Here is a 21,368-nt window from a genome sequence, read left to right as displayed (position 1 = left end):
TTTTAGGAATTAATTTTGAAGCGGTCCTAAAGTCTTCCATTTTAAAATGGGATTTACCAACAAACTTGTTAAGATTTTTTAGGTTGAGAATGAACCTATAGCTACCATTCGATTTAGGGTGTAAAAATACCTTTGATATAAACTGATCATTGCTTTGTTGACATTCAGTAATAGCACCTAAATCAATTAAATTTTGAATAGCTAAATTCATTTCATGATTCTCATGGCATGAAAATGAATTGACAGGTTTTACAGATTGAATAATAGGCCCGGTAAACGGAATTGGAAATCCGTATTTTATCCAGTCTAATATGGTCCTATTATTCGTAACATTGACCCAACAATTATAAAAAGCATTAAGCCGACCGGCGTGTACCTGAGTTACTGTCGCGCTTTCGCACGTGGCCTGGTGTAAGCTGTCTTGGGCTGCGGCTGCGCGGGGTCGGCGCTGCCGGTCTGTAAGCTGCCGGCGTGCTCCAGCGTGGCCCGCCGCGCCCTCGTCGGCTCGTCGGTTGGAAGCGAGCGGGCCTCGTCCAGTTTCCCCGGTACCGAGAGTACGATGGACCTGCAGTCTGAAATGTATTTGAGCTGGCTGGGGTCGTGACTGTCTTTTTAATCTGAGAGCTTTGTTTTTCGATCGCCTTTGATGCCTTAATCTTTTCTGAGAGCTTACTGCTGAAGAGGGTCTCGTCTCTCTCGACATCTTGAATCAGATTGAGAAAGACTTTGTCTAATCCTGGAGTGACCAGTTTTACTCTGGCCTGCGTTTCTGAGTAATGTAGGTCAGATAAAATCCGACATCCGTCAGATAGGATTTTTATCGCTTGTACCTTACTTTGTTTATCATCGGTCGTTAGAAGTAAGGTCATGGCTCTGTTTATAGCAGATAATCCAACGCCTAACTGCTGTTGTTCTGCTTCGATTTTCTTGTCGCGACCTCTTGCTATGTCTGTAACTGCCGCAGAGATTTCGGCATTTAAGGACGGTGCTCTTAATAATTTACAGTTTTCTGGTATACTGTACTCTTTTATGAGTTTGTCCTTGGCTTCTTTGTCCATACCTTTACGTAATATAGGTAACCATCTTTGTGCCAAGTCGGGATGGATATTTTCGCCATATTTTGGAGCATCGTCTGTGGCCTCCCCAAGAGCTGTCAGTAACTCCGCGTCCAGTACAGGGGCTGTCTCAATATCACCTGCCTCCGCTTGAGGTTGCGGTGGCGGTTCTTCATTCGAATTTGGGACAGGCATTTCCAATTCTTCGTTATTTGAGAAGTTATCTGAGAAGCGCGCGGTAAGATGAGAAGCGCGCGGTAAGCAAGCGAGCCGGACCTGTCCACAGTGCATCTATTATTTAAAATATTAATAATTACCCCTTCAAATAGAAACTGACTCTTAAACTAATAGTAATAGTCTTCATATTCCTGTGCGAGTGATAAGGACTTACGACCATACGTTGCCGTGTTGTTTACTACTTAACTCGCTTGACGACAGCATCGTGGTGTATGCGGTTTCTTACCTGAACAATAGTGTATTGAGCCTTAACTGCATACAAATACGGACTAAAATACAAACTCGTGCAATTATGAGTGTGACACCTCGTTCGCCTAAAAATTCCATAGGAGGATCCCAACCCGACTTATCAAGACTAGCAGATGAAGATCCTTCAGATAAACCTCAAATAACGTTTAGAAAGCGTAAAGAACCCGACCCGGACTTATCATTACGGGAAGACATTCAATGTCTCAGAGCTGATATGAAATCGTTTCTGAATACTTTCATTGCTTCCCAAAACGTGTTGATGAGTAAAATGCAGCAAGATATCGCGGAAATAAAGGACCAAATAAGTGAAATAAGGGTATCTACATACAAAGTGACTGAAGAACAAAATAACCGAAAAATTGAATTAAACCAGGTAAAAACTCAGTGTGCTCAAAACCAAACCAGTATTAACTGTCTCCGAAGTGATATGGATATTGTAAAAAACTCACAGCCATCCTCATCGCAGTCATGTAACTTGGTAGACTATGAACAAGTTCTTACGGAGCTCCAGGATCGGACGCAAAGGCAGAAAAATATTATTATCATCGGTATTCCGGAGCTGAGCGCAGAAAATAAATCTGATAAAATAAACTACGACATAAACGAAGTACAGAAAATTATTCAGTCTGTAGACATGAACTGCCCCGCGCCGCTGAAAATTTATAGAATTGGTAAACAAACCGGTGACAAGACCAACCGCCCAATCAAAGCGTATTTCGAAACCGAGAAAATTGCCCTAAATATCCTACGTAAAAGGAGTACCATAAAAACTGGAATAAAAATTTACGCAGACCAGACCTACAAACAACAACAATATTTAAAGTGCCTTCGGGACGAACTATCACAGCGTCAGAAAAACGGTGAACAAAATTTAGTCATTAAATACATAAAAGGTAACCCAGCGATTATCGAACAACCTCCAAAAAACTAATGGGCCCACAAACTTCATCGCCAACTAATACCTACGGCGACACATCAATCGAATCCGACAAAGTTAACTATTATATACTCGACAAATACCAAGAAATATCCTGTAACTCGATTTCCCTTAACTTCCTCTATGCTAATGTGCGAAGCATAGTTACACCAGGGAAATTTGATGAGCTCCAGTGTATTCTAAAAAGTATTCCGAAAACAACACACCTAGTTTTGCTTACTGAAACCTGGATAAAAACAGAAGATGAAGCCAAACTACTACAACTACCAGGATATTCTCATTACTTTAGTACAAGGACTGACACAATAGGCGGTGGTGTATCAATATTTATCCACAACAGCATTGATCACATCCCGACTTTTGAACAATACTCAGGAGGAAACAATTATCTATGGGTATCACTAACAAAACATAACCTCAATATTGGAGTGGTATATAGGCCCGGTAGAACAAATCTTAGCGAATTTTTAACAACGTTTGAACAGCAACTTGAACTACACAAGAGATCGATCGTATTTGGCGACTTTAATATCAACCTCCTGTCACGTGACCAAACAACAACACAATATATTTCTACAGTCGAAGAATCCGGTTATTGCATCCTGAATAATATCGAAGAACAATTCTGCACCCGTGAGACGACAACATGCAAGACGATCCTGGACCACGTCTACACCAATCTACTAGAAGATCATTTTAATTTCCATATCATAGACTCAGCAATGTCCGACCACAAACACATATACTTAGAACTATTAAAAAGATATCCAAAACGAAAAAACAAAATAAAATATGAGGCAGTGGACTATGATAAACTACACAAAATAATATTGGATCAAAACCTCACAAACAAAGACCATGCTTACTCCGAACTAGAAAAATACATCAAGACAGCTATAGAACGGTCGAAGACTGTAAAAACCAAAATATTGAACCTTCCCAAGGATGATTGGATTAACCAAACTATTATCTCGGCGATTACTACAAGAGACGAACTGTGGCGAAAACTAAAGAAAGAACCTAACAACGAAGAAATACGCAAAAAATTTATACAAGAGAGAAACAAATTAACAGCCAACATCACCAAAACTAAGAAAAATTATTACCATAGCGCATTTGCTAAGTGCAAAAATGACCCAAAGAAGATGTGGAGCCTCATAAACGCGTTGTCCAAAAACAAAATTACATCTCATTACATTCCCCCTAAACTCCAGTATCAAGATAAAATATTTACAGAACCACAACAAATTTGCGAGTGCTTCAATGAATATTTTACAACTATTGGCTCTAACTTATCTAACGATATTCCAACTCGATTTAGACAAATAAATAATGTACCCTTAGATATAAATACTAAAAATGAGCTAAAACAACTAAAACCAACTTCAGTTGATGAGATATTAAAAATCATTACTTGCCTAGACTCAAACGTAAGTGCTGGAGTAGACGGTATTAATACAAAGACCCTGAAATGCATAAAAAATTCAATAGCGAATGAACTAACTGATTGTATAAACACGTGCTTCAGTAATGGCGAGTTTCCAGACTCCCTCAAGATCGCAAAAGTATCGCCAATTTACAAGTCTGGGTCGAAAATGGAGCCTGGTAACTACCGCCCAATCTCCGTCTTACCGACAATCTCTAAACTTTTCGAAAAAATTATTCATGACAGACTATTTAACTACCTAAACTCCATTAAATTTTTGTTTAAAAGACAATACGGTTTTCGACCAAAAAGCAATACAACTTCTGCTACTATAGACCTTGTTACTAAATTAAAGAACAATATAGACTCAAAAAATATTGCATTAGGGGTTTTTGTCGACCTGAAAAAGGCATTCGACACAGTCAGCCACCCTTTGCTCTTAAATAAATTAAAACAAATCGGAATAAAAGACAAGGCATACAGCATATTCGAGTCCTACCTTACAAATAGGCATCAAATAGTTAAACTAGGTCAGCATGAAAGCTCTCCCCTGCCTATAAATTGTGGTGTACCACAAGGTTCGATTATAGGTCCCTTGCTCTTTTTAATATATGTAAATAATTTACATGAAGCAGGACTACAGGGCCATTTAACCTTATATGCGGACGACACTTGTTTGTTTTATTTTGGATCCTCGCTCTCCAGTATAATCCAATAGGCACAGCAAGATCTAGACCTACTTTTCAACTGGTTTCAAAGTAATTTATTAACTATTAACACCGCTAAGACGTGTTATGTTATCTTTTCAGCTAAAAATAAAAAAATTGAAGAAAATCTAAACTTGTATATAAATGGCGAACTTTTAGAAAAGAAAGACCACGAAAAGTACCTAGGCTTGATCCTTGATAGTCAACTCACGTGGAAAGCACATATAGCTAAAACAAAACCTAAAATAACGTCTCTAACAGCCGCTATGCGCAATATTTCAAACTGCCTTCCTAAACAAGTTCGTATTAATATTTATAATGCCCTAATTAAACCCCACCTGGAATACCTTGCTGAAATCTGGGGCAATGCAGCAATGACCAATCTCAAAGATCTCCAGATTGCGCAAAACAAAGTTATTAAAATACTATTCAATTACGACTATCTAACACCTACAAAAACACTATATCAAAAAACAGGTCTCATGAACTTAAAACAAATTCACGTATATAAAACATGTCTTTTAATACGTAAAATACTAGACGGTACTATACATTCGGAAATTACCTTCAACACAAAAAGTAAATACCAAAGAATAAAACTCAGAAACGCGGATCACTTAGCACTACGTTTCCCTAGAACCAGATACGGAACCCTAAATTTGATGCATGATGGTGCTAAATTATATAATAACCTACCTAAAACTCTGAAAGATATCAAACCATTTAATACTTTCAAAAGCAAATTAAAATTACATGTTATAAACAATATCACATAACAGATAACACTAATAGTATCATCTAATCTAAATTATCACCAGTAAAAAAAAAAATCTTTAATAAATTAATTTCATTTAAAACACCTGCCAAAATTAAATAATAAAAGTTATTTACCTACTTCTGCGATTGTATATAGTTAATTTATATAAACAGATAAAAAAAAACTGCAGATCTAAAAAGCTAAACTAATTACTATAATTAAAATAATAAAAAAAAAGAAAAATACCTACATAGAACGTAATATAAAATTAATACATATATGCATAAAAACAGGCTTAAAACTCCTATTTTCATCTCAATTAAAATTAAAATATACATATACACTGGTTTTATTAACAAAGCGTAAAATAAACAAATGTTCTTTAAATATTAAAAATAAATGGAAAAGATAAAAAAAAATATATAGGATAAAATTACTTTATTACCTTACATACAAACACATATTTAACATAAAAATATCAATTAATTTATTAAAATAATGTCATTACGACAACCGATAATTAACTACTGCTTAAAGGTCTGGTTTAACTGGCCCCGTAAACAAGCCTGGCAGCCATGAGTCGAACAAAAAAGATACCCTCGCATGTACCAATTACTAACCAATTAAATCTAAAGCTTATGTTAAGACCATTAGGGTCCAATCTTAGTTTATTCTGTGTTTGAATCATTAGTTTAAATCTAAATGCAACTGTGTATTATTGAACATTATCGTGCTTGCTTATTGCGTAACTTATAATTTTCTTAAGTTAACTATTTATAAGTAGTCTTATAAGTGAAATTCCTGTAATTTCTTAGACATAAATAAAGTTTCTATAAACCGATTTTCAATCACCGGGGCATCGTCGATAATATTTTCGAGGTCTAAAAATAGAAAATAAATATTTTTAATTCGAGGGTAGGCTACAAATGTTTTTACAAATAAAACCCATAAGGTGTTTTAAATATACTATAATATTTATGAGGTAATATTATACACATTGCTATCGTGTTGACTCGCGGCCAACCCCCAAGCTAGTTTTACCTTCGTGACGACTCTCGGCCGCCCCCCAGGTTTATAGTTACCGATGTGGACTCACGGCCCGCGCGGCACTAAATGCATGATATTTGACCACAAAGTGTAAGTTTTTACAATAGTACATTGTGTATTAAGGGCGGGAAATAAGAAATTACGAACGAGTGTCAATTTTAAGCCCGACGCGAAGCGAGGGCTTAAAATGTTCACGAGTTCGGAATTTCTTTACCGCCCGTGGCACACACAATGTTTTTCATCACACTTGTAAGGAAAAAAAGGAGAATTAATAAAAACAAACTTCTGTATAAAACACTTTTCCGCCCTAGGGCGAAAATTTCAATTTCCCGCCCGCAAGCCCTACGTGTAAATAAGTGTTTTTCATCACACTTGCTCGGAAAAGATTTTTTCCGCCCTAGGGCGAAAATTTCAATTTCCCGCCCGCAAGCCCTACGTGTAAATACATCTTTTCCGAGCAAGTGTGATGAAAAAATAGTTACACTTACCTGATTTTTCTTCAGAATCTGAAGAATCTGGTAGCACTGGTATAACTCGGCGATTTCGCTTGAGTTTCTTTTCTTGTATTCTTTGAATTTTACGCGTATAATGTGCTATCTTTTCCTCTGCACTACGTTTAGGCATTTTGTAAACGACTTTGAAATAAATTATGATTTTACGTGCGTTCGTTGCCTCGCAAGAATAAAGAATGAGCAATGGCGGCAAGCCTTACTACCCACCAAGGCTAGGTGGACAAGTGGGGATAGACCTGTTCGAGTTAAAGTTTTTTCTACCCACTTTAAACATGCGATGAGTTGCCTAGTAGGTTAAAGGACTACCTGGTTTTTATATCTGAAGAATGAAGCTTAAGAAATATAATAAAGTTTCTGTAGTAATTAACTAAACCTAGAAACGACTGCACCTCTGTCACATTTGTTGGCTCTGGTGCATTCAAAATGGCCTCAACCTTAGTGGGACATGTCTGTAGCCCGTCTTTATTAATAACATAACCTAAATAGGTGATACTAGTTTTGAAAAATTCGCATTTTTCTTTTTGTAAACGCAGCCCGCATCGTTTAATCTATTTAAAACCAAATTTAACCTTTCCAAATGCACCTTTTTATTGGGCCCTGTTATACAAATGTCATCAAGCCAGCAACTCACGCCCTCAATACCTGTGAGAAGGGTTTCCATAGATTTTTAGAAAATCGCCGGCGCATTAGCCAAGCCGTACACTAATCTTGTATATTTAAATAATCCTCTTGAGGTATTTATGGTCGTGAGTTCCTGCGATGAATCATCCAATAGAAACTGATTATATGCATTTTTAAGGTCTATTTTGCTGAAATGTTCGCCACCGCCTAACTTGGCGAAAACCTCCTCTATTCGAGGTAGGGGGTACTTGTCAATTACCAAATCTTTATTTAATGTCACGGAAAAGTCGCCAGCTATCCTAACCTTACCATTTTCTTTAAGCACAGGCACTATAGTGGTAGCGTAATTTGAGTAATTCACGGGAACTAAAATACCTAACTTTACTAACCTATCCAGTTCTTCCTCTACTTTGGCTTTTAAGGCAAAGGGAACAGACCGCGGTTTAAAGAATTTTGGGTATGAATTTTCCTTGAGACGCAACGTGACCTTGAACTTGTTAAATAAACCGAGCTCATTGCGCCAAACGTTAGGATATTGTTCTAACAATTGTTTCATTTAATTTATTGCAGAACCATGGTTACATTAAGGTTTTAACATGTATTAAGTGCATGCATGGTTACCCTGTCAGGGCATAGCAACAGATAATATTCTAAAACTAATTACTAAATATAATTATTACATAGTCAAATTAAAGTAGCATTCAAGTAAACAATAGGAATTCATTACAATTAAAATAAAGGAATAATACAGATACAGATTCAAGTAAAACATGTAAGACATAATCATAGTTGTTTGAAATAAAATAAAAATAAAAGTAATTTAAAACAAAAGTAAAAATAAAAGTAATTTAAATTGAAATTAATTTATGGTTAAATTGATAAAATTCATAAAAGGTTCCAAATTCATAAGTACGTTATCCACATTTTATTATAATACATTTACAAGTAATTAGCACATTAATTAATAAACAAACAAAGTAATTCCTAGGTCAAATCATAAATTTGTATCTGTCATAAACTCTTCGACTGAGTAGTAGGCTTTTGAGGTTAAAAAGGTCTTCAGCCTATTCTTGTACACGTTGAAATCGGTCTCGTTCTTAATATCTATTGGGAGCTTATTATATATTTGTATACACCTATAGTATGGTCCGACTTTGTACATATGAATTCTATGAGGCGGAAGGACTAAGTTGTTACGGCGGCGCGCACTTTTTGTAAATTCAAACATAACGATGTTTTCTGACAAATAACCCGATTTCAAGGATGTATATGGTAAGGTTAGCATATTATTTTGAATAAAATGTTTTTTGCAACTGTCAAGCTCATGGGTGTTAACAATAACACGGAGGCATTTTTTTTGTAAAACAAATAAATCGTTAATATCAGTGCTATCGCCCCATAATATAATTCCATACCTCAGCCAGGCGTACGCATATGCGTAATAGACAGAATAGTGCGCATTCACTGTGAGTATTTCTTTTAAGTATCCCTAAGGCGTATTTGAACCGAGATATTTTTTTCTTTGTTTCCTCTATATGTTTTTTCCAATTTAGGCGCGTATCGATAAATACTCCTAATAAGTTAAACTCGCTGACTTCTATACCAGTTTCTGATGACAAAGCTGATAGGTCAAGGGCATCTTTTTGATATGGCCGAAATTGAATTAATTTTGTTTTTGTGGTATTTCATTCTAAGGAGTGGTCGCGTAGCCAGTTGTCTACTACGTTTAGTGTTCCTTTAATGTCACTGCTTATGTCGTGGTCATTGGGGCATTTAAATAATATTGATACATCGTCCGCAAATAGTATACACGACTGTTTCATTACCTTGGGCAAGTCATTAATATATATTATCGTTGTATCTGATTGCACATATCTAAGTTCAGCAGTTGTTTCGTCGTAGTGCTGTATCTGCACACACTGCGTTCGGTTATGTAGATAAGATTTTAGCCAACAATGATGCGCTTCATTTCGAATGCCTACTCCGTACAATTTTTTCAAGAGTATTGTATGCGAAACTTTTTCGTACGCTTTGGTCATATCTAAAAGCAGTCCAATACCATGCTGTTTATCCCTCAGATAATTTAGAACCTCGTGTATATACTTGTACACCGCCAGGGTAGTGGAGTGATTTTTACGGAACCCGTTCTGGTTGTAGTCTAAGATATGGAATTTCTCTAAAAAGTTGTACATTCGGTTGGCCATAGCCTTTTCAAACAATTTTGATATAATTGGGAGCCGGCTATCGGCCTATATTGTGTAACGTGACTATTAATATTGCACTGGCAACACTTTGCTAGCTAAATTCATAGTGAACGAATGGCTACGTCACAACTGGTCGGTCACGGTTGACAGTTGACACTTCGGAACGAGACGTCTTCGCGTAAGGTTGGTGACATTTTGAATATTTATGTATTTGCTTTGAATAGTTGGATATTTTGCATAATAAACATTTGATTCGTTACTTGTTGTTTAAAACTATCTTTTACCCTTGAAATATCGTAACATATCAGAAGTAGGGATCGTTGCGAAAAAAATAAACAAACTTTTCGTATACCACGCCATTAGCTCGAACGTTATTGAATTCAAATTAAATAAAAAAATGAGTAGCTATACCAAAAATATCAGTGAAAATAGAAAGAATTTAAATATTTAAACATATTAAGTATCGTTTATTTTAGAAATGATCTGTCAGTGAACTGATGCATATGGATTTCAAATTGGAATCCTACCGACATCTTTAATATTTTTTTTGAAAACGTTGAGCAATTGCTAAAATATAAGTGAAATATTAAAGAACTAATAATATTATATGTATTTAGTGTTTTTAGTAATAAAAATAATACATTTTGAAGCAGATGAACATGGATTGAAGAGAAACGGTTGATAAAAGTTATTTTTTAATTACTTCAAATATCGATAAAATACAAAAATATAGTTAAAAATAGAAATAATAAATATACTTATATACATTGTGTACAATTAATCGTGAAAATAAACAGACATGGATTGGATGAATATGGATTTAAAAAGAAAAAAAGAATAGAATACTTTACAATAAGGTGATTTTTGTGACTTACCCTCATTCTTAATAATTGAAATACATGACTAATTATCTTATTCCGACATAAATTTATGTAACGTTAGACCGAGTGATCGATTCCACTGACTTTTATGTTCTGTTAATTTGTTTAAGGCTTTCCAACTTCAAGAACTGACATAAATGTATCCGAGTTTCAGAAAATGAGTGACGAAGATACTGAAAGAAAGCGGCCTGGAGGCTCGCGACGCAGCCGTGGACGCAGTCGCCGTGATGATCGGAGTACGCGAACGCGACATACCCGCAGCCGCAGCCGCAGCCTACGCAGACCCCGCAACTCATTGACACGGCCAAGTCGCAGTCGCAGTCGTCGTGATGATCGCGCTTCGCGGACCAGGCCTAGCCGCAGTCGTCGCCGAAGTTCAAGCGTCGATAGCACTGAATCACTGCGACAGCGAGAGCAGGAGCTCATACGGAAAAGAGAACAGCTCAAGATTCTTGAAAGTGAGGTACGTTGCAAACGTTCACGAATAAACGACGAGCGGGAAGTGCGTTCTTTGCCAGCATTGCGTGCCTCTCGTGGCCAAGCCCGTAGCAAAAATACGCCACGAAACCACCGTCATATTCGTGATCGTTGCCTAAGAACACCTGCTAAGGAACGCAGCCCTGACTTTGATGGAAATAAAAATGAGAAGCACAAAGCAACATCAAGTCTTCTTGATGAGTTTGTAAAATTATTAAAATCAAAGACTGGGCATAGTGAATCGTTTTCTGGCTCGAGTTTAAATAATGTCATACCTGAGTTTGACCCTATGTCGAAAGAGCAGACAGTAAATGTCTGGCTCGATAAAGTCGAGGAATGCTCAGAAATTTATAACTGGAACGATAAACAAACGATTCACTACGCTCTGCCAAAACTTACTGGACTTGCGAAAACCTGGTATCAGGGTCTACCCTCAATTAAGCATACATGGACTGAGTGGAAAGATTTATTGAGAGAATCTTTTCCAGCCACTGAAAATTACGCTGAATTATTAACTGATATGCTTAATAGACGGGTACGCCCTGGGGAATCATTTGAAATGTATTACTTTGCCAAAATTAATCTTTTGAATAGATGTAAGATATTTGGAAAGCAAGCTGTGGACTGTTTACTTTACGCGATTGATGACAGAGGTGTGCGCGTAGGCGCCCAAGCAGCCAAATTTGACAAGCCTGAAGATGTACTTGAATTCTTTAAAACCATAAAATCGAATAATAGAAATCAATTAGATAATGCAAATAATATGAACCGCGATCGGCGTCCAGGTAACACAAATAGTTCTTTATCAAAGCCTAGTGATGTTAACGGTAGCGCAACTAAAAGTAATAGCCAGAAGGGAACTATTAAGTGCTTTAATTGTCAGGGTGTGGGACATCCTAGCTTTAAATGTCCCAAACCCCTATTAAAGTGTACTACTTGTAACTTTATTGGTCACGATTCTCTACATTGTACAAAAACCAAAGAAAATCCACCTAAGGAGAAAAGTGTTCTTAGAGTTTCAGTGTCTGAAAATACTAGCGACAAATATAAGATTCTAATAAACGTAAACGGTATCCCCATTCTGTGCCAAGTAGACTTAGGTAGTGAGGCTACTCTTATTCAGAAAAATGCTGCTTTGCAATTGGGTATTACTTGGAAGGAAGTTACGGGTCCTTACTTGACAGGCCTAGGTAACGTCCCATACTTACCATTGGGTTTTACTTTTGCTGATATAGAGGTTCAGGGCATTATAGAAAGGAATGTAGAAGTATTTATAGTAGATGACCATTTAATGAAATGTAACATCTTACTTGGACATAGTTATACGGAGAGACCTACGTTGACGATTATTAAGACTCCGAAAGAATTGAAGTTTGAACGAACAGAACATGTAGATGATATTAAAGTTGAGTTAAATACGGCTTGTGATGTTTCCATCGATGTAGGTGAAATGATATCTGTTCCAGTAAAGTCTAACATTTCTTGTCATGGCAATTTTTATGTGAATGGGTCGATTAGGGGTCCCGTTGGGCAAGAATACTACCTTATGCCAGGTGAATACCAAGTTAAAGGTGTTAACTGCAATCTTTTTATTCAGAATGTTAGCTCAACACCGCTACACTTTAAAGAAAACACCCTTATTACTCGCGCCAAATTCGTAGGTAGTAGTAAGAGAGTTTTGCATATTTCAAATGACTTGCTCCCTCAGGAATCCGTAAGACCCAAATGTGGGGAACAGTTAACCGATAGCCAGAAACGCCAATGCGAAGAGTTACTAAGTGAATTTAAAGATTGTTTCTCAACTGGAATGCACGACTTAGGGTTTACTAACGTGACTGAGATGGAGATTCACCTTAAGGACACTACTCCAGTAGTATATAGACCGTATCGTCTAGCTCATTCCGAGCGTAAGCTAGTTCAGGACATGGTTAGTGATATGCTGGATCATGGAATAGTGCGTGAGTCCGAGTCTCCTTATGCGAGCCCAATCGTATTAGTCAAAAAGAAGTCGGGTGAAAAACGCCTTTGCGTAGACTACCGCGCTCTCAACAGCCGCACCAAAAGAGATCATTATCCTTTGCCACATATTGAGGATCTATTGGATCAGCTTTCTGGCCAGTCGTTATTTACATCCCTAGATTTAGCCTCAGGCTATCATCAGATTCCTATAGCCGAGAATTCCCGCGAGAAAACAGCGTTTGTCACACCCGACGGTTTATATGAGTACAACCGGGTACCATTCGGTTTGGCAAACGCTCCTGCCGTTTTTCAGAGAGCAATTCACAAAGTCCTCAGTAAATCTAAAGTGAGCTATGTCGTAATTTATATGGACGATATTTTGATACCGTCCAAGTCCTTCGAGGAAGGGCTTGAACGTCTCAAAGAGGTGTTAGGCTTGTTGAAAGAAGCAGGGTTTACTTTAAAAATGGAAAAGTGTCACTTCTTCCAAGAGAAAATTGATTTCCTTGGATTTGAGATAGATCAGGATGGTATAAGGCCCGGGCTCTCAAAAACTGAAGCCGTAGCCAAATTCCCAACACCAACCAATCAACACGAAATAAGGAGGTTCCTCGGGTTGGCGAGTTTCTTCAGGAGGTTCGTTAAGGGATTCGCCGTATTAGCGAGGCCTTTGACGAACCTCTTGAGGAAAGATACTCCCTGGTAGTGGAGTGACTCAGAGAACCAAGCTTTTCAAACCATAAAGGAGAAACTAGTAGATAGGCCTGTTCTAGCATTGTACGACCATACTGCAGAGACGCAATTGCATACAGATGCCAGCAAATTCGGCATTGCAGGCATACTGATGCAAAGGAAACAATCCGATGCCTGGCGGCCAGTCGCTTACTATAGCCGTCAAACTCAGCCTGATGAAATGAAACTACATTCATTTGAACTCGAGACGCTTGCTGTTGTGAATTCTCTGAGTAAATTTCGTACATACCTTATCGGTATAAAGTTCACCATAGTCAGTGATTGCAACGCCTTACGGTCGACTTTTACTAAAAGGGACCTTGTCCCACGCATATCACGCTGGTGGATACAATTCTTAGAATTCGACTGCACCATCGAATATCGTCCGGGTGAAAGAATGTCACACGTTGATGCCCTCAGCAGGGGACCTGTATCAGTGGGTCCTGAGCCAACACATACACTGGATGTTTTATCCGTTGGTACTGAAGATTGGATAACCACTGTGCAGTCCTCTGATGACGAAATCAAACGCATAAAGGATATGCTTGAAGACCCGGAGACACCTAAGATCGTTAGTATTTACAAGGATTATACACTTAAAAATGGACGGGTCTTTCGCGTACTTAAAGATGGTGGAACGAGGTGGGTAGTCCCAAAAGGAGTCCGTTGGCAACTTCTGAAAGCTAACCATGACAGCGTAGGTCATTTTGGGTTTGAGAAGACGCTAGAGCGGATACGTTCCTCATTTTGGTTCGCAAAGATGCGTAAATTTATAAAAAAATACGTATCCGCTTGCCTTGAGTGCGCTCACCATAAGTTGCCAGCAGGCTCCCGAGAGGGACTACTACACCCCATCCCAAAGGTTGACGTTCCGTTCCACACACTCCACGCCGACCATCTCGGCCCATTCCCAAAAAGTAGACGCGGTTTTACTTACATATTAGTGATGGTGGATGCTTTCACAAAATACGTAAGCCTTTTTCCTGTTCGAAGCACTAAAACTAAGGAAAGCATTAGGGCATTTAAAACGCTTTTCAGTTATTTTGGGTCACCTACGCGGTTAATAACAGACAGAGGCACAAGCTTCACAAGTAAGAAATTCAAAACCTTTATACAGTCAATTGGCACGAAACACATCCTCAACGCCGTTGCTACACCAAGGGCCAATGGGCAGGTCGAACGTTACAACAGGACGATCTTGTCTGCTCTTGGTTCCATGGTGCATGGCAAAAATAAGAACACTTGGGAAGATTTACTCCCTGATGTGCAGTTAGGGTTAAATACGACAGTTCATGACGTCACAAAGAAAACACCGACGGAACTCTTGTTTGGTAGAACAGTTACAAACCCGTCACAAGGCATATTAAACGAAATCGCGGATGAGATTGAGGATAAAAATGTAGACGATAGAACAATACAGGACATTCGGTCTCAAGCTTCGGATAATATAAAAGAAAATCAAGAAAAAACAAAGGAGCGATATGACAGAAACAAAAAACAAAGTACAGTATACAAAGAGGGCGATTTAGTTAGGATTGCGAGGGCTGTAGTGACGGGACCAGGTCAATCTAAAAAGCTTGAGGCCAAATGTAAAGGCCCTTATAGAATTAAAAAAGTTTTACCAAATGATCGCTTTCTTGTGGAGGATACTCCTTTAACCAAAAAGGGAGCTAGGTATGAGACAGTTGTCGCAATTGATAAAATATTCCCTTGGCTTAGCTTTAGTACCGCTGCTTGCTCTTCAAGTGAAGATGGTGAGGATGATGGGAGCAATGAAGAATGATTAATGATAATGAACAATACATTAGATAAATAGTAACTTTATACTTACAGTTAACTTTAAAATTTGAAATCTACCATGATTAGTGAATTCTAGCCATCTTTACTATCGTAAAATATACGGATTTAACTATTATAGAACTGTGATTGATATGATATAATGCACTGATTGGTAAAATGTAATCGAACCTATTAATCGAATGTTGAAAATATATTTTTGAATGAGGGATATTTGAGTCGGGCATGATTGGCATATGAACTTGTCGCCCAGGATTGGCTCAAATTCCATGGATGTATTGATTAAGTGAATCTTTAATATTTTAAGATAATAATAATATGACTTTTGTGAAAACGTAGGATAGTAAACGATGTTTGAGCCGGGCATGATTGGCGTATGAACTCGCCGCCCAGGAGTGGCTCAATCTAGATAAGTTTGTGACTCGATTATAATGATATAATGATAAATAGAGAGGAATGATTGAGTCGGGCAGGATTGGCGTATGAACTCGTCGCCCAGGAGTGGCTCAATCATATCCATAAGTGATTGTGTGGTTGTGAAGGAAGTAACTTCCACACTTAGGGAGGGTGTCTGGAATCGGGCATGATTGGTGTACGAACTCACCGCCCAGGAGTGGTTCCTAACATCGCAGTCATGACAGTGGGGGAGTAGCGAGGAATAACTTCCTTACTTCATGGCTATAATTGGAGTGATCTTTTGATTTAGGATTATGTGAACTTGTATATGATATTGAATTATTGATATATGAATTACGTCATGATCCTTAGATAAGATAGATTTTAGACGAATTACGAATTTCTAAAATAAACTGATATTGTGATTAAAGCGTATTTGTAAAAATTAGAATAATATCTAGAACGAAGAGACTCGTTCCTGAAGGATGGCCGACTGTAACGTGACTATTAATATTGCACTGGCAACACTTTGCTAGCTAAATTCATAGTGAACGAATGGCTACGTCACAACTGGTCGGTCACGGTTGACAGTTGACACTTCGGAACGAGACGTCTTCGCGTAAGGTTGGTGACATTTTGAATATTTATGTATTTGCTTTGAATAGTTGGATATTTTGCATAATAAACATTTGATTCGTTACTTGTTGTTTAAAACTATCTTTTACCCTTGAAATATCGTAACAATTGGCTTACGGTTCCCGGGTCGCCTTTTTTCTTAAGGATCGGTTTTATTATGGCAATTTTCAGTTTGTCTGGGAAAGTGCATTGTACAAAAGATTGGTTAATTAAATATGTTAAAATAGGTGTTAGCTCTCTGTTGCAGTGTTTGATTAAAATTGTAGGTAGCTCGTCAATCCCGGCACTAAACATGTTCGGTAATTTTTAGGGTTCCGTACCCAAAGGGTAAAACGGGACCCCATTACTAAGACTTCGCTGTCCGTCCGTCCGTCCGTCCGTCCGTCCGTCTGTCTGTCACCAGGCTGTATCTCACGAACCGTGACAGCTAGACAGTTGAAATTTTCACAGATGATGTATTTGGGTAATTTTTATTCTTATGCATTTTTTGTGTAACACGTAAGAATAGCAGGTATTTTTGTGAAAATAAGTAAACTCTATATCAATATACTTAGCAATTTACCTCTAGTTTTAGGTCAACCTAAATTTATTGTCCTAAGAGTATTAGAAACATATAAAAAAAAAATTACAAGTGCGAAATGTCACGGACCGTGTAGTGTGACTTCCCCCGATTTTGTGTTATTTGATTTTTTTTTGAAAAAATATGAAGTGATTTTGCAATAATTTATATCAAATATAACACACTAATACTTGTTCTACAACACTGTTTAAAAATTGTATGGATTTATAACGATTTTATATAATTTTAAACAACACACATTTTGTGATTAGTTTTCGCGTCACCACCACGCGTGGTAATATAAACATGCGGTACTCGGTAGAAAATTATCTTTACTACTGGCAGCCTTATTAAAGTTTTTTTAGAGCAGCATAATTTCGTTCCAGTTTACTTCGGTAAGTGCTTGTTTAAAATATGTTATATTTTTTATATTAAATAATCGTTTTTTTATAACTGTGGTAGGTAGATTTTTGCTTTTACCGGTTTTGAATTTGTATGTAAGGCAGTTATGGTCTGATATACTTTGGTCTTCGACCTGAATACTGTAGTGGTTATTATTAGTGAATATTAAGTCGATACAAGTAGAACTCAATTTGGTAACTCTGGTGGGTTCCATAACTATTTGGCGTAAGTTATTTTCAAGCATTACATTTTGCAGTCGACAACATTCTGCTGATTTATGTAAAAAGTTAATATTAAAATCTCCTACAATAATTAAGTGCTTTTTAGTTTTCTGTTTGAGTTTATTTAGGATTTGATCTAAACTGCAAAACGTAAGTCAAGACCAAAAAAAGTAAGACAATGTTGCCACTTTTTACTAGCGCGTCTTGTATTTATGTAAAAGTAAGTAAATAAAAGTACTTTTTTAAATCGTAGGAGTAAAATTACTAATAAATAAATATATCTTAGCGTGATTATTTATCAAAAAGAATTTACTATTTTACAAACAAATTATTGCAGTGGCAACATTGTCTTACTTTTTTTGGTCTTGAATTACGTTTTGCAGTATAGGCATTTAAGGCGATATGATTCGACTCATCAACGAATCTGAGGGGGTGAGGTGCGCGGCAAACCGTGAAGCCCCGCCCGCGCGTCCCGCGACCCGCTCGCCGAGATCGTGAGCGCGCGCCGCGCACGGTAAACATAGCAGACGGGTCACAGTATAATGATCTTATGATGGCAGTATTTTAACTAGACCGGGAAATGGTCACGTTTTAGAGTTTTTATTGTATATGTACGTATGTATTTTTTGCATTACGTATTTCTGATCATTTCATGTAGAATTATTATTTTTATATAGACATGTGTACTTATTATTGATCAGTAAAGAACGTTTTAATTTCATGGCAGCGTGTTCGAGTTAAAGTACCTAAAGGAAAGTAACAATTTTAAAGGAGACGGTCAATTAAGGGTTCTATTTATAAAGGTTATTAACCTTAATCAATAATTTTACTTTACAGATTCCTTTAACTCAATAACGCTGCCGTTAAAACGTTGTTACTGATCAGTAGTACTTATTTATAAGCTCTAAAAACAAAAAAAAAAACAGTTTCAAAGTAAATTTCTGATAACTTTTTGTCAGTGCAAGCCTTATGGTTTCTTCTTGGCAACATTTTACATGAAAATGTTTTTGGTGGGTCTCATTATCACAATTTCCAATACTTTTGTTGCCTAACTTAATAAATTATTGTTTACAATACCTATCGACTTTATACCTATTTTAATGATCACACAATTTTAACGAAACAATGTTTTCAAGAAAATAATTCAATTAAGTGCGAGTCAAACTCGCGCACCGATGGTACCTACATTTTATTAAGTACATTATATATATATTTTTTTAATTAAGTTGTAACTGACTCATCATCATCATCTCAGCCATAAGACGTCCACTGCTGAACATAGGCCTTCCCCTTGGACCTCCATTCCGGTCGGAAGCGACCCGCATCCAGCGTCTTCCGACGGCCTTAACAAGGTCGTCTGTCCATCTTGTGGGTGGACGTCCTACGCTGCGCTTGCTAGTCCGTGGTCTCCACTCGAGCACTTTTCGACACCATCGGCCATCTTCTCTGCGCGCAATGTGGCCTGCCCATATATATATGTATATATATTATAACATTTTCAAGAAGTGGCCAACTTTCTTAAAAATAGTTTATCTAATACTGATTCTAAAATGGTATCACACATGCTATTTACATTTCTACAAATAAAGATATGGCCTAGATGGTGTTTAAAGTGTAGTACTAGTGCTAACTAGTAAAAAAGACAAAAGTGCGATTATCTCGAAAACCACGAAACTTTTACTAGACCTATAAGTGCATTTTCTGGACCAGCCTAAGCTGCCCTGTCGATGGTTAGAAGGTTGTCCATTAATTACTGGACATCCTGTATAGAGATGTAACTAACCCAAATCGATAGTCACAGCAAGCGATTACGATTGGATGGCACGTAGACTGAGGTATCGAATTGTGACGTATAATGAATTTTTATTTGCGATTTAAATAAAGCTAGAATTATATGGTTTTCGCGCAAGGCATTTAATACACCGACCGAGTAGGTCGCACCCATCGTCAAAATCTAAACTAACTGGGGATCTATTTTAAAGTTATTTATGTTATTTCTGTGTCAAATTTGTTGTCTGTTAGGTGACGATAAATATATCCATATTTACAGTTGACTATCCACCTTTTCCTTATTTTTATTAAAAGAAAAATGAAAAATTCATATCGATTTACTTAGACGACTACCGATTCATAAAGGTGGTGTCCGGCTAGCCCTAAAATTAAAAAAAGACGTAGAACGTAAACGTTCGTAGTGCAATTGTTTTCCTTTGTGATTTCGATGTGCGAGACATTTTACGTTGTATTGCTGTTGTGAGTGACAGATGTCAAATAACGCAAATAAATATGCACACAGTATATGTCGGTGACTTTAGTTCGTCTACGGATCTCCTCATTTCTGATTTGATCACGCAGAGAAACTCCGAGCATAGCCCTCTCCATAGCTCGTTGAGCGACTTTGAATTCTCAGATGAGGCCGATAGTGAAAGACCACGTAACTGACTGAATAACACAAAATATTAAAAAAAATTGTCTTATACCCGCCTTATTTTGAACTCCCTGTAATCACACCCCGTATTCCGCACCCTTCACAAATAATCTGATTTAGTAAAGTTTACTAAATGTTTTTTTTTATGATCTTGCTCGCGTAATAATGTGTTAAACCCAAAATAGCGTCTTAAAACGTATTAAATTTTTTATAATGTGATCTTATTAAGCATTTATATGAGAAGAGCGACAAAATTTTACGATAGTTATTTATACATTTTTTTTCGTTTTCAATAAAGAAGGAAGTTTGAGAAAATTTTGTTAATTAACAATTGCCTAAATAACTTTAAGATAAATTTCTACAAGTAGTACATTTGTTGACATGTTTTAAATACACCATTTTTTTTTTTAAATTTTCAACGAATATTTAATACCTTTAAAATTATATTGAATGTTACGTAATCGCTTTTTCACGCCGAAAATGAGGCGTGGAGGACTGTGTTCAGCGTTGAATAAAAAGTATAAATAATGGAGATACAGTCCTGCAAGTATATAATGTTGTATTGGAAATATCCTCCTCTTTAATAATATTAACTAGATATTGCCCTGTGCGCGGGGCCCGAGGGCCCCGCGGTACGCGTGTTGTTTGCTGTTGGTGCTGTTGTTGACGTGTTGTTGTTGCTGTTGTTTGTGCTGTTGTAACTATTAACCTAACCCATTTTTCTGGTAGCAGTCCGTTTCTGTAGGGTTCTCAGTTCTAACCTAACCCACTTTTCTGGTAGCAGTCCGTTCCTGTGAGGGTCGCAGTTCTAACCTAACCTAACCCACTTTTCTGGTAGCAGTCCGTTTCTGTGAGGGTCGCATTTCTAACCTAACCTAACCCACTTTTCTGGTAGCAGTCTGTTCCTGTGAGGGTCGCAGTTCTAACCTAACCTAACCCACATTGTTGGTAGCAGTCCATTCCTGCTGTTGTTATTGTTGTGTAGTAGTTTGTTTTCCAAAGGGAGAAATAAATAAAGTTGTACTTTTGATAGAAAGAAAAGATCCACATGCGAGAACTTCATTCCCGCAGCTCGGCCTTCGGCCTCGCGTGCTTGAGAAATCGTAACTTTTCCTATTGGGCCGTGTTTCA

The 21,368-nt window shown here is 37.3% G+C and overlaps 1 protein-coding gene across 1 annotated transcript; it reads right to left on the bottom strand.

Moving 5' to 3' along the window:
* Positions 1-356: 356 nt before the first annotated feature.
* On the bottom strand, positions 357-1,250 carry LOC134805713 (uncharacterized). Its single transcript, XM_063778959.1, has one exon. The coding sequence runs from the start codon at positions 1,248-1,250 to the stop codon at positions 357-359; it is 894 nt and encodes a 297-aa protein (XP_063635029.1).
* Positions 1,251-21,368: the final 20,118 nt, after the last annotated feature.

This window comes from Cydia splendana, unplaced genomic scaffold, assembly GCF_910591565.1.
Source record: "Cydia splendana unplaced genomic scaffold, ilCydSple1.2 scaffold_50_ctg1, whole genome shotgun sequence".
NCBI classification, from domain to species: Eukaryota; Metazoa; Arthropoda; class Insecta; order Lepidoptera; family Tortricidae; genus Cydia; species Cydia splendana.
This window is presented reverse-complemented; position numbering and strand designations above follow the sequence as displayed.

What these genes read in the sequence shown, in the direction of transcription:
- LOC134805713 (XM_063778959.1), bottom strand. Translation starts at nt 1,250, where the DNA reads ATGCCTGTCCCAAATTCGAATGAAGAACCGCCACCGCAACCTCAAGCG.